Source organism: Pseudophryne corroboree, chromosome 6 (genome assembly GCF_028390025.1).
Source record: "Pseudophryne corroboree isolate aPseCor3 chromosome 6, aPseCor3.hap2, whole genome shotgun sequence".
NCBI lineage: Eukaryota > Metazoa > Chordata > Amphibia > Anura > Myobatrachidae > Pseudophryne > Pseudophryne corroboree.
The window spans coordinates 659,630,518-659,658,188 of record NC_086449.1 but is presented as its reverse complement, the minus strand read 5'-3'; the positions used below and the strand labels follow the sequence as shown (position 1 = coordinate 659,658,188).

At 47.4% G+C, this 27,671-nt stretch overlaps 1 protein-coding gene across 3 annotated transcripts in view; it reads right to left on the bottom strand.

Annotated features, from left to right (window-relative positions):
* WWC1 (WW and C2 domain containing 1) overlaps window positions 1–27,671 on the bottom strand; it is a 389,991-nt gene that overhangs the window by 11,085 nt on the left and 351,235 nt on the right. For all 3 annotated transcript variants that reach the window (XM_063928228.1, XM_063928229.1, XM_063928230.1), the window contains 4 exons: window positions 26,728–26,848; window positions 25,148–25,312; window positions 22,014–22,106; window positions 6,375–6,605 (listed from right to left, as the gene is read on the bottom strand). In XM_063928228.1, coding sequence (XP_063784298.1) covers window positions 6,375–6,605; window positions 22,014–22,106; window positions 25,148–25,312; window positions 26,728–26,848 — 610 coding nt within the window. The remainder of the gene's footprint in view (window positions 1–6,374; window positions 6,606–22,013; window positions 22,107–25,147; window positions 25,313–26,727; window positions 26,849–27,671) is intronic.

Genomic DNA, 27,671 nt, shown 5'->3' with positions numbered 1-27,671 from the left:
AAATGTAATTACTTTACTGCAGCAATATGACTCTTGGGGGGGGGGGGGGGGGGGGGGAGTTAATATCTAATTACCCACTGTACATTACCGCGGGTAATGATATTGCCTAGGGTTAACCGACTAGCCGTCTTATCGGGGATGCCATCAGCTCCCTGGCTGCTTGCAGCTCTGGGACCCGCTCCCCCATCACATGACCCCTGCCTGGCCGGGGAATCAGGGGCTGGGGAAGAGAAGTGACTGCCGGGTCATGGGGCTAATTGCTGGCTCCTAGGCGCCCTCCCTGCTGCTGCTGTGGTGGACGTGGGGCACTGAATGGAGGGGGTCGGCGCAGCTTATCTGGGATTTTGTGTCACCTGCCTCAGGCAGGTGAAACTAAATCCCCAACAAGTGAAGGCTTTTCATGGCTGAAGCGCCAAAAACACACAGGTCTCACTGAACCTGTGTTTTTTTAAGCACTAAAAATCACCTCAGCCAGTATAAAAAAAGCGGGAAGACCGCGCTTCATTAAAGGGGCGGTGCTTCACTATGAGTGGATCCAGCAGCTCACCAGCACCATTTTCCCTTTGCAGTGGACACAGACACTGACTGACAGGGACGTGCAGATCCTCCGGAGAGACTCCAGATTACCTCAGTGGTACCAGGGGGGTCATAACAGGCTTGGGGAGCGCTTACTAGAGTAATAAGTTCCCAATCTGGGTACTTAGTCTGCGACCCGGCTAAGCTTGGCATTAGCAGTAAGGGCGCTGTGTGCTGGCTCCAGACTATCTCTGTGTCTCTTGAAGGGCTTTTTGTGGGTTAATTGTGCATTTAACCTTTTCCTGTGTGTGTGTGTGTGTGTGTGTGTGTGTGTGCTGTCACTGTCACAGTATGCCAGACAAAGTGTGTTTCATGTACGGCACAGTGTTCTCCAAGGGGTTCACTGCTGTGTACTCAGTGCAGTGCACCCTCCCAGGCTAGCTGGGCAGAACCAGCTTGGCTGGATTCCATTAGGGGAATGATCTCCAATATTTCTACTAAATTGTCCCGCAATGAGAAACAGACAATACTTAAGACAATCGATGACTGAGTTTATGAACAGAGACTCAGTACCCAAACCAGCGTCTCAGTCCCCTATTTGTCCGCAAAAACGTCCTTTGGCCCATATCCTGCAATCTGACTCTGATGATGAGGGGTCAGACATGGAAGAGGGGGAGGTAGACGAGGCTACTCTGTCACAGGGAATGGAGGCTTCTCATAGAAGCTATTAGAGAAGTTCTGCATATCCCGGATAAGGTAACAGGAGACTGAGGAATCTTATTTTAATATAAAAAAAAGAACGCCTCAGCCACTTTTGCTGTGTCAAAGGAACTAAATACCCTATATGAAGAACCGTGGGTTATTCCGGAGAGGAAATTTCAAATCCCTGAAAGATTGAGATCATCTTTTCCCTTTCTTCCTGAAGATAGAAAAAAAAATGGGAAAATCCACCGATAGTGGATGCATCAAGCTGTCACAGAAAATTGTACTGCCTGTCCCTAGTGCAACTAAAAGACGCAACTGATCGTAGAATTGAGAATACACTCAGATCTTTGTTAACAGCTGCTGGGGTGGCACAGAGATCCACTATAGCATTTGGGTGGATTACGAAGACCATCGCAAAATAGTCGGGTAACCCAATTGTGGGGATAGGTACCATGCCTAAGGGGGAGATTATTTTACTCCTGCAACATATGCAGGACTCTGCAAATTTCATGGTGGAAGTCATAAAAGAAATAGGCTTGCTTAATGCACGCACCACTGCTATGGCAGTGTCGGCACGCAGAGGCTTATGGTTATGCCAGTGGACTGCTGACGCGGACTCCAGGAAAAGTGTGGAAGGCCTACCCTTCACAGGAGAGGCCTTATTTGGAGATGAACTAGACAAATGGATCTCCAAAGCTACTGCGGGTAAGTCCACGTATCTTCCTTCTGCAGCTCCCCCAGCCAGGAACGCTTACTCAGGACGTAATCTACAGTCCTTTCGGACTGCCAAGTTTAAAGGCAAAACCAGAGGTTCTTCTACAGCCACCAGAGGTGCTAGAGGTAAACCACGAAAACCAGCAACTGCAGGTTCACAGGAACAGAGCTCAAGTTCTGCTTCCTCAAAGCCTTCAGCATGACGGTGGACCACGATGCCTGGAAGACTGGCAGGTGGGAGCCCGACTAAAATTTTTCAGTCACATCTGGACAACATCATGCCAGGATTCCTGGGTCATAGATCTTCTTTCTCAGGATTACAGACTGGAGTTTCAGGAGCTCTCACCTCACAGATTCTTCAGCTCAGGTTTACCAGTTTCACATGAAGCAAGTACAGGTTGATAACCTTACAGGACACCATTCAAAAACTGGTACAGACTCAGGTCATTGTTCCAGTTCCACCTCATCTGCAAAACAAGGGATATTATTCAAACCGGTTTGTAGTACCGAAACCGGACGGTTCGGCAAGGCCGATTTTGAATCTCAAGTCAATGAACCCGTACTTACGAGTGTTCAAATTTAAGATGGAGTGTCTGAGAGTGGTTATCTCAGGTATGGAGGAGGGGGAATTCCTAGTGTCTCTGAATATCAAGGATGCATACCTTCACATTCCGATCTGGCCGCCTCATCAGGCTTATCTATGGTTTGCACTGCAGGACTGCCACTACCAGTTCCAGGCCCTGTTATTTGGTCTCTCCACGGAACCGAGAATGTTCACCAAAATGATGGCAGAGATGATGTTTCTACTCCGCAAACAGGGAGTGAACATAATTCCATACCTGGACAATCTTCTGATAAAGACACCGTCCAGGGAGCGGTTGAGGTACGCCTTTCAACCAGACTACTCCTGGATCACGGGTGGATTCTGAACTTACCAAAATCTCACCTGGAACCGACGCAGAGGCTTTCCTTCCTAGGAATGATACTGGGCACGGAATCTCAGAGAGTGTTTCTTCCTGTGGAGAAGGCTATAGAAATCCAGTCGATGGTTCGGGCTGTCCTGAAGCCAGCCCGGATCTCGGTGCATCTGTGCATTCGCCTTCTGGGGAAAATGGTGGCCTCTTATGAGGTGCTTCAGTACGGAAGGTTTCATGCGAGGCCCTTCCAGCTAGTTCTATTTGACAAATGGTCCGGATCGCATCTTCACATGCACCAGAGGATCCATCTGTCGCCAAGAGCCAGGATCTCCCTTCTGTGGTGGCTACAAACTTCTCACCTCGTCGAGGGTCGGAGGTTCGGGATTCAGAATTGGATTCTGCTAACAATGAGGACAGAGCTGAACTCAGAACTCGTCAGCAATTTCTTCAAAGGTGGTGTCCGCTTTTCACATCAACCAACCTATTGTGGTTCCGGCTGTGACGGACACCTCTGCTACTTCAAAGTCTTTGGATGTTGTGAGGGCTTTGAAGGGGTGGTCTTCAGTATGCCGAATGTCGGGATCCCGGCACACATTATACCGGCGCCGGAATCCCGACACCCGGCATACCGACAGCTATTCTCCCTCGTGGGGGTCCACGACCCCCCTGGAGGGAGAATAAAATAGTGTGGCGTGCGTAGCGCGCCACCGTGCCCGCAGCGTGGCGAGCACGCAAGGGGCTCCTTAGTGCTCGCCACGCTGTCGGTATGCCGGCGGCCGGGCTCCCGGTTTGAAGGTGTATGTAAAGAGAACAGCTTGTTACAGAAAATCAGACTCGCTGTTCGTTCTTTATGATCCCAATAAAATTGGGTGTCCTGCTTCAAAGCAGTCTACTGCACACTGGATCAAGCTCACTATCCAGCATGCTTATTCCATGGCAGGATTGTCTGTTTCAAAATCTGTACAGGCCCACTCTACTAGGTTGGTGGGTTCTTCTTGGGCGGCTGCCCAGGGTGTCTCAGCTTTACAGCTCTGCCGAGCAGCTACTTGGTCAGGTTCGAACACGTTGGCTAAGATCTACAAGTTCGATAATTTGGCCTCTGAGGACCTGCAGGAACCTCAGCACTCTCCCACCCGGTTTGGGAGCTTTGGTACATAGTGTTCACTCTAGGCTGTTTTAGCAGGGCGTCGCGCCCTGCCCGTTTTTTAACAGGCAAAACCCGCCCTGCCCCTTTTGCGGCGCCCTGCTAGAACAGCCGCCCGCTCCCTGCCCTCCCGGCGTGTATAGATGCCGTGCGCATTGACAAGAAAGGTAGCTTCATCTACCACATTTAGTGGGAGATGTATCAAACCTTGGAGAGAAATCAAGTGGAGAGATACAGTACAAACCAATTAGTGTCTAACAGCCATGTTACAGGCTGTACCAAAAGTCTTTCCGTACAGGTATAGATATAATTAGTGAGCCAGAATGAGAAAGGAGAAAATTCCTCAACAAATCACTCCACAAGTTATCTAAGGTAGAAAAAACAAAAAATATCTAATTTCTCGCACTTCCCCTAGAGTTTAGGTAATAATGTGAAAACAGAGAAAAGAAACTTTTTGTGGGGACTCTCTCCATCAAGTGTTCTAAACAGTTAAAACTAAATTTTATCTGTGATAATCTAAAATCGGATCCAACACAGACAAGACAAAAATAGACACATAATTACAAGTATTTTTTGGGATCCGGTCTGAAGATCGACAGTGTCTAGGTCGACCACTATAGGTCGACAGTCACTAGGTCGACATGGATGGAAGGTCGACAGGGTTTCTAGGTCGACATGTGCTAGGTCGACAGGTCTGCTCCCAGTGCCACATATGCCCCCAGTGCCAGATATTACCCCACAGTGCCAGGTACATGCCCCCAGTGCCAAATATACCCCCCCAGTGCCACATATGCCCCCAGTGCCAGATATTCCCCCACAGTGCCAGGTATATGCCCCCAGTCCTAGATATTCCCCCACAGTGCCAGGTACATGTCCCCAGTGCCAAATATACCCCCCCAGTGCCACATATGCCCCCAGTGCCAGATATTCCCCCACAGTGCCACATATGCCCCCTCAGTGCCTGCTCCCCTCAGTGCCAGATATTCCCCCACAGTGCCAGGTATATGCCCCCAGTGCCAGATATTCCCCCACAGTGCCACATATGCCCCCTCAGTGCCAGATATTCCCTCACAGTGCCAGGTATATGCCCCCCGTGCCAGATATTCCCCCACAGTGCCACATATGCCCTCCTCAGTGCCAGCTCCCCCCCGCTCCTTTGTGTTGGAGGGACACGGAGCGCATAGCGCGCGCCTCTCCCGTGTCCCTCCTGGCTCTCCGGCCGGTCTAATAAAGGAAGTGCCGGCTCGTGAGCCAATCAGAGCTCACGAACGGCACTTCCTTTATTAGACCGGCCGGAGAGCCAGGAGGGACACGGGAGAGGCGCGCGCTGTGCCCTCCGTGTCCCTCCAACACAGCAGCGGAGGGAAGGAGACCGCAGATTGACATGCGGACGCTCGTCCGCATGTCAATCTGTGCTAAATCAGTGCCACCCCCGCAGCCCCTCGCCCCCAAGCCACCGCGAGGACTGCGGGGGCAGTAGTTACGCCACTGAAGCAGGGTTATTCCAGGGTCAGGTGCAGTGTGAACGTGTTGGGTCGATGCGAGCCAGTACCCGTTCACACTATTGGGAGAGGCGGCTCTTGGAGATGATCTAATCTCCAGGCGCGGCCTCTGCACAAGTTACTGCACACTTCATCAAACTGGCAATTTGCTGGGTTGGTACTGCAAGTCTGAAAGGGGTCTCAAGTGGGTTGCACCAGGGAAAGACCCGTGTATAAGTCCCGGGTGCGACCCGCTTTAGCGATGTGAAAACGGTAATACAGGCATGAAACACAGAATAATGTCAGAAAAAAATACTTGCACTGTATCTTAGATTATGACTTAAATTTAGTTTTAACCGTTTAGAACATGTTGCAGGCTGGGTTTGAAAAATGACAGTAAGTAGCTGATTTGGTTGGTACTTTCTCTCTCCAAACTTTGATACATTTCCCCTAAATTTTTAAATAATGTATTTCCATAAATTAGATTTTAGTTTAGTTTGTCACATTAAAGTTTTAGTTGATCAGTACAAATACTTCCAGCACCATACAGGGCCCTGTTAGTCATATTGGAGCTGCCCCTGGGTTGTGTGCCAGTGAATGCGAATCAATATCTAATAGCCCTCATAAGCCACTGTCTGTGGTTCTTTGAACTATAATAGATGACAACCACTGACACAATAATATAGCACCTATTTCAGATAACAACTTCTTGGTTTCGGAGGTTACGCTAAAACACTAGACTCCCAGAAGGAAAATCAATGTAGTCAGACATTTATTGAAGCCCCTGTACAGATAACTGAAACAAAGGAAAGTTTAGATCAGTACCAACTGCTGCTGTAAGCATCTGATTGTCAGAATCTGAGAGGGAAGAGAATCAGAAGAGCCTCTATTACTTACCTGTTTCTCCACTTGTCTGAGCAGGAGCTTAAACCTGTCATCATCCTTCACCCGCTGAGGCAGCTCATTTTCACCTTGACGTTTGGCTTGCTCTAGCTGTTCTTTCAGCTCTCTTAGTACAGCAATCTCTTGAGTTAGCTGATTATGCCACGTCCTTGAAGCCTGCAGATCTAATTCCAGGTCCAGAGATGTGCGAATTACACGGTCTCTGCCAGAGGACTTCACGGATGGCTGAAACAATAGAAGTTCTTGTGAATCTCTGCTCAATGCTAACAGCCAGAGGACTTTGATTTGCTAATTCAGACTTTAGGAAGCACTGGGAAGCTGCGTAGTCCTTGGATTTATTTTTAAAGTTGCAAATGGCAGTTTAGCAAGGTAAGATATAACAATGGCAGAGCAAAAAGAAAAAAGGGAATCAAGTTCAATACGCCAGTCAAAAGAGACACACACTCTAAAAGCTATACATGGTGCTCAGTACATAAAGTTTCAGACTGAACAACTAATAACTCAAATACACTTTTAGATGATCTGGAGCACACAGGGCTCACATATACAAAGAAATTGATGGCATATAACAACCACATGGTCCACACAGTCTGCCCTTTAGGGTTAGTTTAGGGTTTGGGTATTAGGAATAGTATGACCTGCTTTTTGCAGGATAGTCCTACTGCAGCTATTGCCATTGGGAATCTCTCTGCAATATACTGGCTTAGGCTCCTGGGGCCCATGGATAGAATTACAGTGGACAGATGTTGCACCAGTTCATGGTGCGGCTCACTGGTACTGGGCCTCTGTCTTTGGCAGTCTTACACAGGTTAGCATGCGAGTCACACACAACAGCTGCATGCACCAGTGTCCAGGGTTTCCATGCATTGTAGTTTTGTCCTATTAGTGAGGCGAGTAAGACGCATATTTTGTTACTCTATGGTGAAATGCACGGTGCGACTTAGTTGCAAAGTGCACAGTGTGCCAAACCAGGCTATTTGGCACGATTTGGGGAAAGGTTGTATGTGGACACATATGTACTATGGGTTGGTTATCAGTTACCGGCGCTCGGGATGCCGCATCCCAACAACTGACATCCTCCAACCATCCCTTCCCACAGCTTAACTTAACCCTAACCTCCCTCTTTGGTGCTTAACCCTAACCACCCCCTTTGGTACCTAACCCTAATCTTCTCCCCGTAATGCCTAAACCCTAAACCTAGCCTTCCCCCGAAGATGCCTAACCCCTTCCCCTGTAGCCTAATCCGAACCTCTCCCCTCCTACAGCCTAACCCTAACCTCCCGGGGAGGGAGGGGGGGGGGGGTGCCTAAACCTAACCCCAACCCTAAACCTAACCCTCTTGCTATACTCATGGTCCCTTTTTGGGATTCTGGCATTGGTAAGGAGAGCAAATACATTTATTGTTTCTCGCAGGGTAAAGGGGTGTAATCTATGATATGGGAGACTCGGATTTTCATATTATGGGCTTTTATGTTGCCTGGGGCACCATGCCTAACACTAAATTACATGAAAAAAAAAAAATATGATAGCAGCAGCATTGTCCACCAGACACCCCACCCACCCACACACTGCCCCCAGCACTCCCCTTCCCATAAACATAAATGTGGGAGGAGACGCTACGTGATCATTTATGACTGCATAGTCTGGGGTTTTAGAACAGGTTTCTGTATAAAACATCAGCTACTAAGAGATAAAAAAAACGAGCAGCATCTTCACATCTTCATCTGATTATTACACACTAAATTCAGATTTTCAACACTAAACTTTGAAAAATAACTGTTGAAGTTTCCGATTCTCTAGGGGAGCATGTCTGTCCCCTTATGTTTAATAATAATGTTAATACAATTCCCTTGCTTGTCTGCAGAGAACAGTTTTCCTCCCACACTGTAAAGCTGGAGAACACATCTGATATTAGCTCATTAATTGCTTGTCACTGTAACTCTCTTTAAAGGGCATCTCTAGCAGGCAGATGGGTGTACGTATTTAGTAAGTAACAGAAGTAGCCTAATTATATGTATAAGATAAACTTGCAGAAGAATGTATGTGTATTGGAGAGACTGCATGGGTAAGTACATTTAGATCAAACATGTTGCTACAGGCAGCGGCATATGACATATAGTGGATGAAGGTCAGAGGTAAATTGCACATAAGGTAGAGTATGCGATTACCTAATCCCTTATAGGACACTATGCCTGTGTCAGAATTGCAGCCATGCTGATAGAAGCTGTGCTTACATTTCAGAACTGCCTAAAGGATTTCACAGTGTCTGCAGTGACCTAGCAAATTTTTCTTTGCCTTCTTTTTTTCCAAGCGTTTCCTGGTTATTCACCTCTTCAAGGCAGACTTAACAAATTTCTGTACCAGCCATGTAACCTCCATAAGTTATTTTGGCTAATTACCAACCCCCCACACAGTTCACACAAAACTTACATGTGTTCTCTTTCTACATTCAAACAACCTTCTCTCCCCCAGACCAGAATTGGCATATGACTGGCTCATATAGCTCATAACGCACCTTTTACCCTTTGCAATCTGGCAAGACCATTTACAGGATGCGGCACTTTATTTGTATTAAATTCCTGTTATACGATAGATTGTACGCTTGCGAGCAGGACCCTTTTACCTCTCTGTCTGTCTATTAACCCAATCTCATTTTATTAGCATTTTGCAACACTTTTGTGTGTGTAAAGGAAATACGAGAGAGCTCTAAAAAATAAGATTTTAAACCTACCGGTAAATCTATTTCTCCTAGTCCGTAGAGGATGCTGGGGACTCCGTAAGGACCATGGGGTATAGACGGGCTCCGCAGGAGATAGGGCACCTAAAAAGAACTTTGACTATGGGTGTGCACTGGCTCCTCCCTCTATGCCCCTCCTCCAGACCTCAGTTAGAGAACTGTGCCCAGAGGAGATGGACAATACAAGGCAGGATTTAGCAATCCAAGGGCAAGATTCATACCAGCCCACACCAATCATACCATGTAACCTGGAACATACATAACCAGTTAACAGTATGAACAAACTACAGTAACGGTCCAAGACCGATGTCAACTGTAACATAACCTTTATGTAAGCAACAACTATATACAAGTCTTGCAGAGTTTCCGCACTGGGACGGGCGCCCAACATCCTCTACGGACTAGGAGAAATAGATTTACCGGTAGGTTTAAAATCTTATTTTCTCTTACGTCCTAGAGGATGCTGGGGACTCCGTAAGGACCATGGGGTTTATACCAAAGCATCCAATCGGGCGGGAGAGTGCGTATGACTCTGCAGCACCGACTGAGCAAATGCTAGGTCCTCATCAGCCAGGGTATCAAACTTGTAGAATTTAGCAAAAGTGTTTGACCCCGACCAAGTCGCCGCTCGGCAAAGTTGTAAAGCCGAGACGCCTCGGGAAGCCGCCCAAGAAGAGCCCACCTTCCTAGTGGAATGGGCCTTAACCGAATTTGGTACCGGCAATCCAGCCGTAGAGTGAGCCTGTATTACAGATCCAGCGAGCAATAGTCTGCTTCGAAGCAGGAGCGCCAAATTATTGGCCACATACAGGATAAACAGAGCCTCTGTTTTCCTAATTCTAGCCGTCCTGGCTACACAAATTTTTAAGGCCCTGACTACGTCCAGGGATCTGGAATCCTCCAGGTCATTTGTAGCCACAGGCACCACAATAGGTTGATTCATATGGAACGAAGAAACCACTTTAGGCAAAAATTGCGGACGTGTCCTCAATTCAGCTCGATCCACATGAAAAATCAAGTAGGGGCTCTTGTGTGACAAAGCCGCCAATTCTGACACTCGCCTTGCTGATGCTAAGGCCAACAACATGACCACCTTCCAGCTAAGAAATTTCAACTTAACCTTGTTAAGCGGTTCAAACCAGTGTGATTTTAGGAACTGCAACACCACGTTGAGGTCCCATGGTGCCACTGGAGGCACAAAAGGGGGCTGGATGTGCAGCACTCCCTTTTCAAACGTCTGGACTTCTGGAAGAGAAGCCAATTCCTTCTGAAAGAAAATCGAGAGGGCCGAAATCTGTACCTTAACAGAGCCTAATTTCAGGCCCATATCCACTCCTGTCTGTAGGAAGTGGAGAAGATGACCCAGATGAAAATCTTCCGTAGTGCATTCTTGGTCTCACACCAAGACACATACTTTCGCCAGATATGGTGATAATGTTTTATCGTCACCTCCTTCCTAGCCTTTATTAACGTAGGGATGACCTCTTCCGGAATCCCCTTTTTTGCTAGGATTCGGCGTTCAACCGCCATGCCGTCAAACGTAACCGCGGTAAGTCTTGAAATACACAGGGCCCCTGCTGCAACAGGTCTTCCCTCAGAGGAAGAGGCCAGGGGTCTCCTGTGAGTATCTCTTGTAGATCCGAGTACCAAGCCCCTCGAGGCCAGTCTGGGACAACGAGTATCGTCTGTACTCTTCTTCGTCTTATGATCCTCAACACTTTCGTGATGAGAGGAAGAGGAGGAAACACGTAGACCGATTTGAACACCCACGGTGTTACCAGAGCGTCCACTGCTATTGCCTGAGGGTCCCGAGACCTGGCGCAGTACCTCTGAAGTTTTTTGTTGAGGCGTGACGCCATCATGTCTATTTGAGGAGTTCCCCAAGGAGTTACGTCTGCAAAGACTTCTTGATGAAGTCCCCACTCTCCTGGATGGAGATCGTGTCTGCTGAGGAAGTCTGCTTCCCAGTTGTCCACTCCCGGAAGACAGCTGACAGAGCGCTTACATGATTTTCCGCCCAGCGAAGGATCCTTGTGGCTTCCGCCATCGCGACTCTGCTTTTTGTCCCGCCTTGGCGGTTCACATGATCCACTGCTGTGACATTGTCTGATTGAATCAGAACCGGTAGGTTTCGAAGAAAATTCTCCGCTTGTCGAAGGCCGTTGTAAATGGCCCTGAGTTCCAACACATTGATGTGTAGACAGGACTCCTGGTCTGACCAAAGACCCTGAAAATGTTTTCCCTGTGTGACCGCTCCCCATCCTCGGAGGCTCGCGTCCGTGGTTACCAGGATCCAATCCTGAATTCCGAACCTGCGACCCTCCAGGAGGTGAGCACTTTGCAACCACCACAGGAGGGACACTCTGTTATTTTCCGATGTAAGTGCAGATGGGACCCGGACCACTTGTCCAGAAGGTCCCATTGAAAAGTCCTTGCATGGAACCTGCCGAAGGGAATGGCCTCGTAGGCCGCCACCATTTTCCCCAGAACTCGAGTGCATTGGTGAACCGACACCCTTTTCGGTTTTAGCAGTTCTGTGACCATGTTCTGGATGTCTTGGGCTCTCTCTATTGGGAGGAAGACATTCATTTGTTCCGTATCCAGTATCATACCTAAGAACGGCAGTCGAGTTGTCGGAATCAACTGTGACTTTGGTAGATTTAGAATCCAACCGTGTTGCTGGAGCACTCTCAGAGAGAGCGCCACACTGCTCAGCAATTTCTCTCTTGATCTCACTTTTCTCAGGAGATCGTCCAAGTATGGGATAATTGTGACACCATGCTTGCGCAGGACCACCATCATTTCCGCCATTATCTTGGTGAAAATCCTCGGGGCCGTGGAAAGTCCAAACGGCAACGTCTGAAATTGGTAATGACAATCCTGTACAGCGAATCTCAGGTATTCCTGATGGGGGGCATATATGGGGACATGAAGGTACGCATCCTTTATGTCCAGAGACACCATAAACTCCCCCTCCTCCATGTTGGCTATTATCGCTCTGAGTGATTCCATTTTGAATTTGAATCTTTTTATGTACAGGTTTAGGGATTTCAGGTTCAAAATCGGTCTGACCGAACCGTCCGTTTTCGGGACCACAAATAGGGTTGAGTAGTAACCTCTTCCCTGCTGGTGCAGGGGAACCTTGATTATCACTTGCTGTATACACAGCGTTTGAATTGCCGCTAACACTACATCCCTTTCCGATGTGGAAGCTGGTAGGGCCGATTTGAACAATCGGCGCGGGGACACCTCCTCGAATTCCAGTTTGTAACCCTGGGAAACTATTTCCAACACCCAGGGATTCAGGTCCGAACTGACCCAGGCCTGACTGAAAAGTCGAAGACGTGCCCCCACCGGTGCGGACTCCCTCAGGGGAGCCCCAGCGTCATGCTGTGGGTTTTGGAGCAGCCGGGGAGGACTTTTGTTCCTGGGCACCTGCCGCAGCAGGTGCTCTCTTGCCTCTGCCCTTACCTCTGGCGAGGAAAGAGGATCCCCAACCTCTTTTGGACTTGTGCGACCGAAAGGACTGCATCTGATAGGGTGTTACTTTCTTTTGCTGTTGGGGAATATATGGTAAAAAATGTTGATTTACCTGCTGTAGCTGTGGAAACCAGGTCAGTCAGCCCATCCCCAAACAATACATCCCCCTTATAGGGTAGTACTTCCATATGTTTCTTGGAATCCGCATCACCCGTCCATTGGCGAGTCCATAAGGATCTTCTCGCTGAGATAGCTATGGCATTGGCCCTAGAAGCTAGCAATCCAATGTCCCTTTGAGCATCCCTCATAAATAAGACTGCGTCTTTTATATGGGCTAGAGTTAGGAATATAGTGTCCTTATCCATAGTATCAAATTGATCTGTCAGCTCATCTGTCCAAGCTGCAATTGCGCTACACACCCATGCCGACGCAATCGTCGGTCTTAGCACAGCACCCTTTAAGGTAGTTTCTTGCCTGCGATCTGCTGGGTCTTTAAGGGCCGCTGTGTCAGGAGACGGTAGCGCCACTTTCTTGGATAAGCGCGTCAGGGCCTTTTCCACAGTGTGGGGTAATTCCCAAATCTCCCTGTCCTGCTTAGGGAAAGGGTATGCCATAAAAATTCTTTTGGGGATCTGCGGTCTCTTATCCGGAGTCTCCCAAGCTTTTCCAAAGAACTCATTTAATTCATGAGATGTGGGAAAATTAATAATCTGTTTCTTTTCCTTAAACATGTGTACCCTTGTGTCGGGGACTGAGGGTTCATCCACAATATGCAACACATCCCTTATTGCCACAATCGTACACTGAATAGTTTTAGTCACCCTAGGGTGCAATTTTACTTCGTCATAGTCGACACTGGAATCAGAGTCCGTGTCGGTAGTAGTGTCTTGTGTTAAGGGACGCTTTTGAGACCCCGACAGGCCCTGTGAGTCGGTCCAATCTGAGGATTGACCGCCTGATGTCCCCCCTAAACCAGCCTTATCAAGCCTCTTATGTAAAGATGCCACACTTGCATGCAACGTATGCCACATGTCCATCCAATCAGGAGTCGGCACAACCGACGGGGACATACCACTCATTTGCTCCACCTCCTCCATGGAGAAGCCTTCCGCCTCAGACATGTCGACACACACGTACCGACACCCCACACACACAGGGATTTACCTATAAGGGGACAAAACCCCAACCAGGTCCTTAGGAGAGACAGAGAGATAGAGTATGCCAGCACACACCCAGCGCTTAAAAACAATGGAATATACAACCAGATAGCGCTTTTATATGTTTATAATCGTAATCTCCACTCACTGCGTCGCCAAAGTGCCCCCCTCCTCCTTTTTCCAACCTGTGAAGCTCAGCAGGGGAGAGAACAGGGAGCCAGCGTTTTCTCATGCAGCCTCTGTGGAGAAAATGGCGCTGGTTAGTGCTGAGGATCAAGCCCCGCCCACCCGATGGCGGGCTTCGGTCCCTTCATCATATATTAATAAAATGGCGGGGGTCCGCGGATTTACTGTCCCCAAGCCTAATCCACCTTATTTATGGCCAAATCGAGGTTTATTGCTGGCCCAGGGCGCCCCCCCCTGCGCCCTGCACCCTTCAGTGCCTGCTTTGTGTGTGTGACTGGGAGCAATGGCGCGCAGCGCTTACCTCATGAAGATCTGATGTCTTCTGCCGCCTGAAGTTTTTTCCTCAATACTCACCCAGCTTCTATCTTCGGCATCTGTGAGGAGGACGGTTGCGGCACGGCTCCGGGACGAACCCCAGGTGAGACCTGTGTTCCGACTCCCTCTGGAGCTAATGGTGTCCAGTAGCCTAGAAGCAGTGCCCAACTTTACAAGCCAGCTCTGCTTCTCTCTCCTCGGTCCCACAATGCAGGGAGCCTGTTGCCAACAGGACTCCCTGAAAATAAAAAACCTAACAAAATTATTTTTCCACAGAAAACTCTGGAGAGCTCTCTGCAGCGCACCCATTCTCCTCTGGGCACAAGATCTAACTGAGGTCTGGAGGAGGGGCATAGAGGGAGGAGCCAGTGCACACCCATAGTCAAAGTTCTTTTTAGGTGCACTATCTCCTGCGGAGCCCGTCTATACCCCATGGTCCTTACGGAGTCCCCAGCATCCTCTAGGACGTAAGAAAAAATAAGAATTTACTTACCGATAATTCTATTTCTCATAGTCCGTAGTGGATGCTGGGGACTCCGAAAGGACCATGGGGAATAGCGGCTCCGCAGGAGACTGGGCACAAAAGTAAAAGCTTTAGGACTACCTGGTGTGCACTGGCTCCTCCCCCTATGACCCTCCTCCAAGCCTCAGTTAGGATACTGTGCCCGGACGAGCGTACACAATAAGGAAGGATTTTGAATCCCGGGTAAGACTCATACCAGCCACACCAATCACACCGTACAACTTGTGGTCTGAACCCAGTTAACAGCATGATAACAGAGGAGCCTCTGAAAGATGGCTCACAACAATAATAACCCGATTTTTGTAACAATAACTATGTACAAGTATTGCAGACAATCCGCACTTGGGATGGGCGCCCAGCATCCACTACGGACTATGAGAAATAGAATTATCGGTAAGTAAATTCTTATTTTCTCTAACGTCCTAAGTGGATGCTGGGGACTCCGAAAGGACCATGGGGATTATACCAAAGCTCCCAAACGGGCGGGAGAGTGCGGATGACTCTGCAGCACCGAATGAGAGAACTCCAGGTCCTCCTCAGCCAGGGTATCAAATTTGTAGAATTTAGCAAACGTGTTTGCCCCTGACCAAGTAGCTGCTCGGCAAAGTTGTAAAGCCGAGACCCCTCGGGCAGCCGCCCAAGATGAGCCCACCTTCCTTGTGGAATGGGCTTTTACAGATTTTGGCTGTGGCAAGCCTGCCACAGAATGTGCAAGCTGAATTGTACTACAAATCCAACGAGCAATAGTCTGCTTAGAAGCAGGAGCACCCAGCTTGTTGGGTGCATACAGGATAAACAGCGAGTCAGATTTTCTGACTCCAGCCGTCCTGGAAACATATATTTTCAGGGCCCTGACTACGTCCAGCAACTTGGAATCCTCCAAGTCCCTAGTAGCCGCAGGTACCACAATAGGCTGGTTTAAGTGAAACGCTGAAACCACCTTAGGGAGAAATTGAGGACGAGTCCTCAATTCTGCCCTGTCCGTATGAAAAATTAGGTAAGGGCTTTTATAGGATAAAGCCGCCAATTCTGAGACACGCCTGGCTGAAGCCAGGGCTAACAGCATTACCACTTTCCATGTGAGATATTTTAAGTCCACAGTGGTGAGTGGTTCAAACCAATGTGATTTTAGGAACCCCAAAACTACATTGAGAGGCTGTATATGCAGTACCCCCTTGACAAACGTCTGAACTTCAGGAACTGAAGCTAGTTCTTTCTGGAAGAATATCGACAGGGCCGAAATTTGAACCTTAATGGACCCTAATTTTAGGCCCATAGAAAGTCCTGTTTGCAGGAAATGCAGGAAACGACCCAGTTGAAATTCCTCTGTAGGGGCCTTCCTGGCCTCACACCACGCAACATATTTACGCCAAATACGGTGATAATGTTGCACAGTTACATCCTTCCTGGCTTTGATCAGGGTAGGGATGACTTCATCCGGAATGCCTTTTTCCTTCAGGATCCGGCGTTCAACCGCCATACCGTCAAATGCAGCCGCGGTAAGTCTTGGAACAGACAGGGTCCCTGCTGGAGCAGGTCCTTTCTTAGAGGTAGAGGCCACGGGTCCTCCGTGAGCATCTCTTGAAGTTCCGGGTACCAAGTCCTTCTTGGCCAATCCGGAACTACGAGTATAGTCCTTACTCCTCTCCTTCTTATGATTCTCAGTACCTTGGGTATGAGAGGCAGAGGGGGGAACACATACACTGACTGGTACACCCACGGTGTTACCAGAGCGTCCACAGCTATTGCCTGAGGGTCCCTTGACCTGGCGCAATATCTGTCCAGTTTTTTGTTGAGGCGGGACGCCATCATGTCCACCTTTGGTTTTTCCCAACGGTTCACAATCATGTGGAAGACTTCTGGGTGAAGTCCCCACTCCCCCGGGTGGAGGTCGTGTCTGCTGAGGAAGTCTGCTTCCCAGTTGTCCACTCCCGGAATGAACACTGCTGACAGTGCTATCACATGATTTTCCGCCCAGCGAAGAATCCTTGCAACTTCCGTCATTGCCCTCCTGCTTCTTGTGCCGCCCTGTCTGTTTACGTGGGCGACTGCCGTGATGTTGTCCGACTGGATCAACACCGGCTGACCCTGAAGCAGAGGCCTTGCCTGTCTTAGGGCATTGTAAATGGCCCTTAGTTCCAGGATATTTATGTGAAGTGACGTTTCCATGCTTGACCACAAGCCCTGGAAATTTTTTCCCTGTGTGACTGCTCCCCAGCCTCTCAGGCTGGCATCCGTGGTCACCAGGACCCAGTCCTGAATGCCGAATCTGCGGCCCTCTAGAAGATGAGCACTCTGCAACCACCACAGGAGAGACACCCTTGTCCTTGGAGACAGGGTTATCCGCTGATGCATTTGAAGATGCGATCCGGACCATTTGTCCAGCAGATCCCACTGAAAAGTTCTTGCGTGGAATCTGCCGAATGGAATTGCTTCGTAAGAAGCCACCATTTTTCCCAGGACCCTTGTGCATTGATGCACTGACACTTGGCCTGGTTTTAGGAGGTTCCTGACTAGGTCGGATAACTCCATGGCTTTCTCCTCCGGGAGAAACACCTTTTTCTGGACTGTGTCCAGAATCATCCCTAGGAACAGCAGACGTGTCGTCGGAATCAGCTGCGATTTTGGAATATTTAGAATCCACCCGTGCTGTTGTAGTACTACTTGAGATAGTGCTACTCCGACCTCTAACTGTTCTCTGGACCTTGCCCTTATCAGGAGATCGTCCAAGTAAGGGATAATTAAGACGCCTTTTCTTCGAAGAAGAATCATCATTTCGGCCATTACCTTGGTAAAGACCCGGGGTGCCGTGGACAATCCAAACGGCAGCGTCTGAAACTTATAGTGACAGTTCTGTACCACAAACCTGAGGTACCCTTGGTGAGAAGGGCAAATTGGGACATGGAGGTAAGCATCCTTGATGTCCAGAGACACCATATAGTCCCCTTCTTCCAGGTTCGCTATCACTGCTCTGAGTGACTCCATCTTGAATTTGAACCTTTGTATGTAAGTGTTCAAGGATTTCAGATTTAAAATAGGTCTCACCGAGCCGTCCGGCTTCGGTACCACAAACAGCGTGGAATAATACCCCTTTCCCTGTTGTAGGAGGGGTACCTTGAGTATCACCTGCTGGGAATACAGCTTGTGAATGGCTTCCAATACCGCCTCCCTGTCGGAGGGAGACGTTGGTAAGGCAGACTTCAGGAACCGGCGAGGGGGAGACGTCTCGAATTCCAATTTGTACCCCTGAGATACTACCTGCAGGATCCAGGGGTCCACTTGCGAGTGAGCCCACTGCGCGCTGAAATTCTTGAGACGGGCCCCCACCGTGCCTGAGTCCGCTTGTAAGGCCCCAGCGTCATGCTGAGGACTTGGCAGAAGCGGGGGAGGGCTTCTGTTCCTGGGAAGAGGCTGCCTGCTGCAGTCTTTTTCCCCTTCCTCTGCCCCGGGGCAGATATGAGTGGCCTTTTGCCCGCTTGCCCTTATGGGGACGAAAGGACTGAGCCTGAAAAGACGGTGTCTTTTTCTGCTGAGAGGCGACCTGGGGTAAAAAGGTGGATTTCCCAGCCGTTGCCGTGGCCACCAGGTCCGATAGACCGACCCCAAATAACTCCTCCCCTTTATACGGCAATACTTCCATATGCCGTTTGGAATCCGCATCACCTGACCACTGTCGCGTCCATAACCCTCTTCTGGCAGAAATGGACAGCGCACTTTCAGTCAGGGAATCCGACCAAGCCACCCCAGCACTGCAAATCCAGGCTGAGGCGATTGCTGGTCGCAGTATAATACCAGTATGTGTGTATATACTTTTTAGGATATTTTCCAGCTTCCTATCAGCTGGTTCCTTGAGGGCGGCCGTATCAGGAGACGGTAACGCCACTTGTTTTGATAAGCGTGTGAGCGCCTTATCTACCCTAGGGGGTGTTTCCCAACGCGCCCTAACCTCTGGCGGGAAAGGGTATAATGCCAATAATTTTTTAGAAATTAGCAGTTTTTTATCGGGGGAAACCCACGCTTCATCACACACCTCATTTAATTCATCTGATTCAGGAAAAACTACAGGTAGTTTTTTCACACCCCACATAATACCCTTTTTTGTGGTACTTGTAGTATCAGAAATGTTCAAAACCTCCTTCATTGCCGTGATCATGTAACGTGTGGCCCTACTGGAAAATACGTTTGTTTCCTCACCGTCGACACTGGAGTCAGTGTCCGTGTCTGGGTCTGTGTCGACCATCTGAGGTAACGGGCGCTTTAGAGCCCCTGACGGTGTTTGAGACGCCTGTACAGGTAATAACTGATTTGCCGGCTGTCTCATGTCGTCAACAGTCTTTTGTAAAGTGCTGACACTATCACGTAATTCCTTCCATAAGACCATCCAGTCAGGTGTCGACTCCCTAGGGGGTGACATCACTAACACAGGCAATTGCTCCGCCTCCATACCATTTTCCTCCTCATACATGTCGACACAACGTACCGACACACAGCACACACACAGGGAATGCTCTGATAGAGGACAGGACCCCACTAGCCCTTTGGGGAGACAGAGGGAGAGTTTGCCAGCACACACCAGTGCGCTATATATATATATATATATAAAGGGATAACCTTATATAAGTGTTTTTCCCTTGTATAGCTGCTGTATAGATTTATCTGCCAATTTAGTGCCCCCCCTCTCTTGTTTTACCCTGTTTCTGTAGTGCAGGACTGCAGGGGAGAGTCAGGAAGCTTCCCTCCAACGGAGCTGTGAGGGAAAATGGCGCCAGTGTGCTGAGGAGATAGGCTCCGCCCCCTTCTCGGCGGCCTTTCTCCCGCTTTTTTAAGGAAAAATTGGCAGGGGTTAAATGCATCCATATAGCCCAGGAGCTATATGTGATGTATTTTTTGCCATCTAAGGTGTTTTTATTGCGTCTCAGGGCGCCCCCCCCAGCGCCCTGCACCCTCAGTGACCGGAGTGTGAAGTGTGCTGAGAGCAATGGCGCACAGCTGCGGTGCTGTGCGCTACCTTATTGAAGACAGGACGACTTCTGCCGCCGATTTTCCGGACCTCTTCAGTCTTCTGGCTCTGTAAGGGGGCCGGCGGCGCGGCTCTGGGACCCATCCATGGCTGGGCCTGTGATCGTCCCTCTGGAGCTAATGTCCAGTAGCCTAAGAAGCCCAATCCACTCTGCACGCAGGTGAGTTCGCTTCTTCTCCCCTTAGTCCCTCGGTGCAGTGAACCTGTTGCCAGCAGGATTCACTGAAAATAAAAAACCTAAAACTAAACTTTTTCTTAGAAACTCAGGAGAGTCCTAGAATGCACCCTTCTCGGCCGGGCACAAAAATCTAACTGAGGCTTGGAGGAGGGTCATAGGGGGAGGAGCCAGTGCACACCAGGTAGTCCTAAAGCTTTTACTTTTGTGCCCAGTCTCCTGTGGAGCCGCTATTCCCCATGGTCCTTTCGGAGTCCCCAGCATCCACTTAGGACGTTAGAGAAATAAGTGTTAATAATTTGCACACCATCTTACACAAGTACATATGCTACAGGTGAGGGTCAGTTTTCTTTTTTTAGTTTTTCTATAATTGGTTGTATTTGGGGATTTTGATTTTGTGGGGAATTTTGGACTAAATTTGTCTTAAAAGTATGACAAAGAATTGTCATTTAAAGACAGGAAATCACATAAGATGCACTAGCAGCTTTTGATCACATTTTGCAATATAATATATCATTACTATTACATATGTTTAAGTGCAAGCCATGAGACAAAGAAAATGAGTTGTGAGACCGCTGGGAATGCGTATGCTTTAACAACTTCACTGCGGAGGACAAGTGGGCAGACTGTATATTGTACAGTTAGTGTGCGGTGGGCAAGCCCCACTCGTTCTCTGCAACAAAGGGCTGAATCCCTAAAAAAATAAAAATAAAAAAGGTTTTCGTTTTTACCTTTCCCTCTCAACAGTCCTAATGACCGGGGACTGGGATATGACTTATGACTAAGCCCATCTATCTCCCCAACCCCGCCACCTAGAAAGATAAGGGAGCACCAGTTTGAAATAGTAGAGTCCCATCTTTCAATCTATTAGATATTCAATCTTAGAGATTATTGCCTTGTGATTAGTGTGATCACCAGGCAAAACCCCAGCATTACAGAACAGTCAGAGTCCAAGAATGTGGGAAGGTGTCCCCTCAACCTGGCATCCATTAAAATCAGGCTCCGTTAGCTCCCTACATCTTTCAGGTCCCAGATAACGTCTAATAATACTGCAATGCTGTCACAACGTTCAGAGGACCTTAGCTGGGAGCATATAGGAGTAGATGGATGTCTGTTGTCAGTCGGTTCACTTCCTAAACGTAATGCATTTGTACTATGCACTATGATGTTACATGGTCACATTGAGGTCTTCAGCTATAGAAGTGATGAGAACGTCAAGGGTATGTGTGATTGTCAGCATCCAGTGAGGAGTTTGCAGTGATGCTGGGATATTTCCCTTATCTCTACTGAAATCACCTGCACCCCCCTTCCCCCCATTACTGCATAGCCGTCGCACTGTTTGTAAATAGACTTGAAGGGCAAAATCTACTCTGACAGTGCTGGAGGTGGGAGGTAGCGCAAAGATTAGGGGGGATACTGTGGTGGGGACATAATATTGTTGGGTGTCTGACACAAAGCAGGGGGAGACGCAATGTTTGGTGGGACAAAACAGCGATAGACACTTTAATGTGGGATGTGATGGGGGAAGGGGTACTACAAGTGTATTAGCTTAGGGCAGCTAGATACCTCAATTAAGCATTGAGATCACCAGACAATAATTGAAACATCTTCATATTGATAGCTACAGTCTCCTCCAGGCTATTATATATAAATGAACATACAAGGAACAGCCTATTTTGATCTGCAAGTAAGTCTGAAGTGCCAAGACATGGATCAGGTTAGTTTTTAATAAAATCAGAATCTTCAGGATTTACTGTAGCTTAGATCAGGATCAGAATCCATGGTGTACCTCAACAATAGCTGCTCAAGGTCTGAATTCCCACATGCCTATTGGTAAGCAGAGTAGAGAAAAGAAACAGACTGACCACTTGCCACAAGTAGGGGAACACCTACAGACAAAGCTACAGGCATGGTACATGTCTTTATTCCACCATTTTGGGCACATACTTCTTTATGGATGCAAATATCATGAAACTTATCTCAAAATGACCTGTACATTTGGCATCTGAGTAAATGAAAAGAATAAGAACATGAATGTACCCGTTTCACACGCATACTGCGCCTCTCCATGGAGTTTCTTATAAACGGTGGCTTTTTAGAGAGCGTTGAGCTGTCACTGTCACTGCGGTTCAGCTGCAGAGGACATATCAATGAAAAAACAAAACCATGATTACATTAAGGTCACAGGTTGTTAGGGTACTGCACGACCATCACAATCCCAATAGAAAAATACATTATAGCAGAGTTTTATCTACAGCTGGGAACACACTACAAGTTATATTGTGCGATATAACATTCTGACATGAATCAGAACGATACACAGTATCATAAGTATAGAGTGAATGTACAAACTGTTGTTCACTGAATGTGCTGCACGTCCAATCAGATGCGATGCATCATTACATCGTATTGCACTGTCGTATGGTGTGTACCCAGCTTAAGATATAATTCCATACACAAAGATGAATAGAATATTCGGCAGAGTAAAACTTGCTTACTTGCCATGCTCTGATCACTGCTGGGGCTAACAATAAAAAGGAAGGTGATGGAGGACTGGTACTGACAACTGCTTGGCTGGAAGAAGCGAGGACACTGTAGACCTCTTACACTCTTAAAGCTGGGACCTTGGCACATCCAGTGAATGAAGCTTAGCAGGTAGGTCAGGTTTCAATTCTATAGCAACTGTTTTCACGCCACAAAAATAATTAGTTTTGGGTGAAGCTTTCCTTTAAACCACATTAGAGTATTTAAGACCCTAAATAGTCATCTCTCTATAAATCAATGATGACGCTACAAGGAAATGCTATGTTATAGTTTCATACACTGTGGGGAATTCAATTGCCTAATCACGCCTGATCTCCCGTCTAAAGCGACGGGAGATCACGGGCCAATATTCTATTGCCCCCCGTTTTTCGAGCTTACAGTGCCCATTTCAGTTGGGTTTAGCCACGTAAAGCGGCAAAATCTGACTAAACAAGTGGGTGCGACACAAAAAGTCCTGATTGGGCGACCAAACAGGTCACTTTTCGTGCATTTCAGCTCGCTAGCCACTGGGAGGGTAGCGTGCCGAGATTAAGGTCTTGCGCCTGTCAGCAGCAACATTTGAATAGCTGCTGGCGGGCGCATGCGGGTGCAGGGTCCAGCAATAACATTTGAATTCACCACCCGCTTTGTGATTTATTAAAATATAGGCTTAAATATGTGTCAACAGTGCATGGTTGTCTCTGCAGAGGACTAGTCTCACACAACCAACCAGCCGCAGCAGCAACCATCAAGCTTCCTCTATCTCTTGGTGAAGCACTGGTGCAGGCTCCAACCCTTTGCAGTTATGCTAGTTAGTGGAAGCAGGTTCATAGAAAAAACCTGCATTTCACTGGAGTTCTCATTTACATAATAACATCTAAATAAACAGTAGTAGGTTGTCAGTCATATTAATAAGGTAGTGCTATGATACATTTAGTTACATATCTTCTAGTGTAAATAATTAATGGTTTCTGTAAGCATATAAAGACAAATAGACTCATTTGTAACATACTCAGTACTTAACGTGTTCTGTATCTAAATAATGTTTATGGATCACTTATCCTGTTCTGAACTGTATATAAAATGCAGTTTGCAACCTGGTCCTTGTTTAACGTGAAACTAAAAATACCCTATTATCTAGGTCTAAATATGGTTTAAGGATACTGCAGGTGGGATTCTCCCCTGCTATGGGCTGTATTCAATAACTGTCGAAAGCTGCCGTCTTGTCAGAAAGACGGCAGCTTCCAACAGAAATAGGTCGGAAGGGGTTCCGACCTATTCAATAGGGGCTGATTTTTTCCGACAAGTCGGGACTTCCCGACTTGTCGGAAAACACGTGGATCGTCAGAATAGCCGCCGATCCATGTGCTTCTGTCGGAAACGGGGCCAATTCCAACAGGTATTGGCCCCTTTTCCGACAAGCTCAATCCGACTTGAAAACAAGTCGGATTGAGGTGAGAAGACAATTGGGTGCTGCGGGCAGCGGAGAGAGCTTAGATCGGCAGCCGGCGGGAGTAGCTGGCTGCGGGGGGACATGTCTGCTGTGGCGGGGGGGGAGGCGCTGTAGGGAGAGAGGGGCCTGGCACCTCTCTACCTGCAGCGCCTCCACCCCCGCAGACATGTTCCCCCGCAGCCAGCTTCTCCCGCCGGCTGCCGATCTGTGCTCTCCCCGCCGCCCGCAGGCACCTCTCTCCCTGCTGCCAGCACCTCCTGCCGCTGCCGATCTCTGCTCCCCCCTGCCACCCAGCTTGCCCCCACCTCCATCCCGCTGTTGCCCGCCGCCATCTGTGCACCTGGCCACTGCTGTCAGCGCATCTGCACCCGCTGACAGCAGCGGCAGGACGGGTCCTTGTGTACGGCCAAATCCGACAGTCGGATTTGGCCGTGCATTGAATAGGGGTTGTCGGATCCATTCCGACAACTGCATGTCGGAATGGATCCGGATCTTATTGAATATACCCCTATGTAAGAGTTTACAAAATATAATCTCATCTCCAGGAGAAGCCGGAGGGGAGATAAACATAGAATTGCAGATAAGAACCACTTGGCCCATCTAGTCTGTCCTAAACACATGTGCACACTCACACTAGGGTTAATTTTTCTTGGGAGCCAATTAACCTACGGGAGGAAACTAGAGTACTCAGAGGAAACCCACACAAACATGGGAGAATATACAGTATAAACTCCACAGCAGTTGGGGGCGTGGTGGGAATTGAACCCATGACCTCAGTGCTGTGAGTCAGTAATGCTAACCATTACTTCAACAGTTCTGCAGGTTGTAGAAGACGGGGGTGAGGCCAGACTATGCCATTAGATCCCGCCTGACAAGATTCTGTGAATCGTGCGTCTGAAAAGAGGATGCGATTATCATAAAAGTCAGTCATATTGACCACACAGATGTTCAGTTCTCTGCATTATTCTGCTCCTCCTGCCCAATGCACCAGGAAGTGGGCAGGATGCAGGAGGACAACCCACTCTTCCAGGCGTTTAGAAAGAATAGGTAAGAACTGTATGCACTAGGGTTTGAAACTTTATATATCCCTGCTTTACTGCTATAGCAATCAAACAAACAACATTTTCCATTTGCCTACCAGCATCTGATGATTGAGTACACCTATAATTAATCTTACTATTTATTCTAGTTTACTTACATGGCAAATATATTGACTCTGTGGCCCGGGAGAGAAGGTCTTGGAACGGATTATAGTGCTGCCTCTCATGAACTGTGATTGCATTTGATTAGCTGCTCTCTTATCTTTTGGACGAACAACAGTGGAAGGTTGAGGAATGCCTTCTGTATTTGTTTCTTTATCAATCTACAGCACAAAGGAACTGTGAGTATATAGTACAGTACACGCCAGCTTCTATGTAATACTTCTACAATACACAATGCAACTGACAATACGGATACAGAATGTAGAAGGAAGAAACGGCTAACAAGTCAGCATTTTTACAGTAAATATACATTCAATTCTAAATATACGCTAAGTAAAACATAAAGCCTAAAAGGAAGAAAGGTAATAATTGGGCACAAAATATGTTCTATGATGTTAGAACAAATACCTGTAATGCACATATAAAGTGTCAGTCCTGCATATGCAATTTTAATGATTAAAAACTTGTTACTGCAGTCCATTACAGTGTGTTAATGACATTTCCATTACCGCCCATATATCTTTGACACTGTTCTCCAAGAAAATCTGAATACAAATGCAAACATGTCCATATACGGGACATAATGTAGATATGGCTGAAATGTCGACACATGTAAAAACATATGAACTGCTGACATTGTCAAAATTTTGATATTTGTATCAGGGTTAGTGTCAGTATGAGGGTTAGGGATAGACTCGCCGTAATAAACACACGGCCAACATTATAGATCAGTGTCAACATGCAGAATGTCACCATGGTCAATGTCGACACAGTGAACATGTCAACCTAATGAATGTCAACATTGTGAACGTAGACATAATACAGCAAAACCACCATATACTGATACTGTACAAAGCTAGTGTAAGAATGAAAATAATAAGGATTTAATTAAAGGTCAGAAAATGTAGGGTCTGATACAGACTATGGACTGCTCCCATTATATTAAGTCATTACGTATACGTTGGAGCCACATCTCAGCTGTGGCAAAATGGGTGCGGCATTCTCACTTGGGAAAAACATGCTACAGGCGTGTAGAGGATTCCATCAGGGCTGAACATACACAGAGATCCCTTTTATATCAGATAAGATCTCTTGCACATGGATAAGGCAAGTGTAAATGTGCACTACTAGTGGTGACAGCTACTGTCACAAGCGGATGTGTAGGGGTGGTGCAGTCACATACTTGTGGCCAATCTGAATACATACAGAGATCCACAATTTTTTCTGAGCATGCAATGTGGTTGACTTGTCTGAGACACTGAATCAGCCACATGATAAATATAAAAATAAAAACGTAATGCAACTTAGAAGAAAATAGAAGACCTGTACAGCACAAAGAAGATTGAAAGGGCAAATAAATTGAGAAGGCGAGATCACTGGATACACTTTTACAGGATGTAACGGCGTCATCATGATGAGAAAGAGTGACATAAGCTTTATGGCCATGGGTAAGGGCTCCCAATGCAGCTACTCTACCAACCTTTATTAAAAGCAGAATAATCATCCGTTTACTGTCCGTGCATCATAACCTGCAGATGTTCTGACAATGTGTTGTCTGGTTCAGCATTTTTCTCACCTTAACTGGGGCTGACTGCAAGTCTGATTCTTCCGTTTCACTGTGCACATTTTCATCACATTCATCGTCTTCATTTTCCGTACCGGCGTCTTCATCCTGCATAGCATCCTGCTCTCCGTGCCTATAATATGTGACAGCATAAATGCTATTGTGCATCCTTATAAACAGCAGGCATCTATTATTCATTGAAGCTTCTAAGTACATATCGTAACGGCCTAATTATTCTGAAGAACAGTTTATGTCAAAGAAACAAACCAACCCTAAATGCTTATACTAGAAAACAGTAAAGTTTAGGGATTGATGATTACTTTAGATGGTAAAAGAAATAACCTTTGCATGTACAAGTTTACAAACCTAATAAAGAAAAAAAATGGATAAAACTTGAAATACCGAGCAGACTAGAAATACCGATTAATCTTCTCTTTCTCAAAATCCTAAGGGGTCTATTTATTAACATTATTTTAGTATCACCTGAATGTCGTAAAGGGCATTTGGAGCAGTTTTCATGAAAAACTGCTCCAAACCCTTTCATTCACTCTTTTTTTTATAATGGGAAATTTACTAAAAAAAAAATAAATTTTTTTTTTTTTTTTTTTAAAAAACACAGCTGTGTGCCCTGTGATAATCTCGCCAGCTCAAGCTGGCGAGTTCACAGGGCAGCACTGCGATAGGCAGGCATTTTCCCAGCTTTCTCTGCCCCTGGCAGAGAAAGCTGAGCGGGACCCGGCTCCAGTGATCAGCTATGTGTGTCCGATGGACACACAAGCTGATCAGAGTGTAAAAAGGAAAGGAAGAAAAAAAAAAACCCAAAACCATACTCACTTGTCCAGGGAGCCGGTGTCCGCTGCTCCGGTGAGCGCTGCTGGGTGCCGGGTCCCCCATGTGCTGCAATGTGACCCCGGTGCAGTAAAGGGATGCTGCAAAGTGGCAGCGCAGTTTACAGC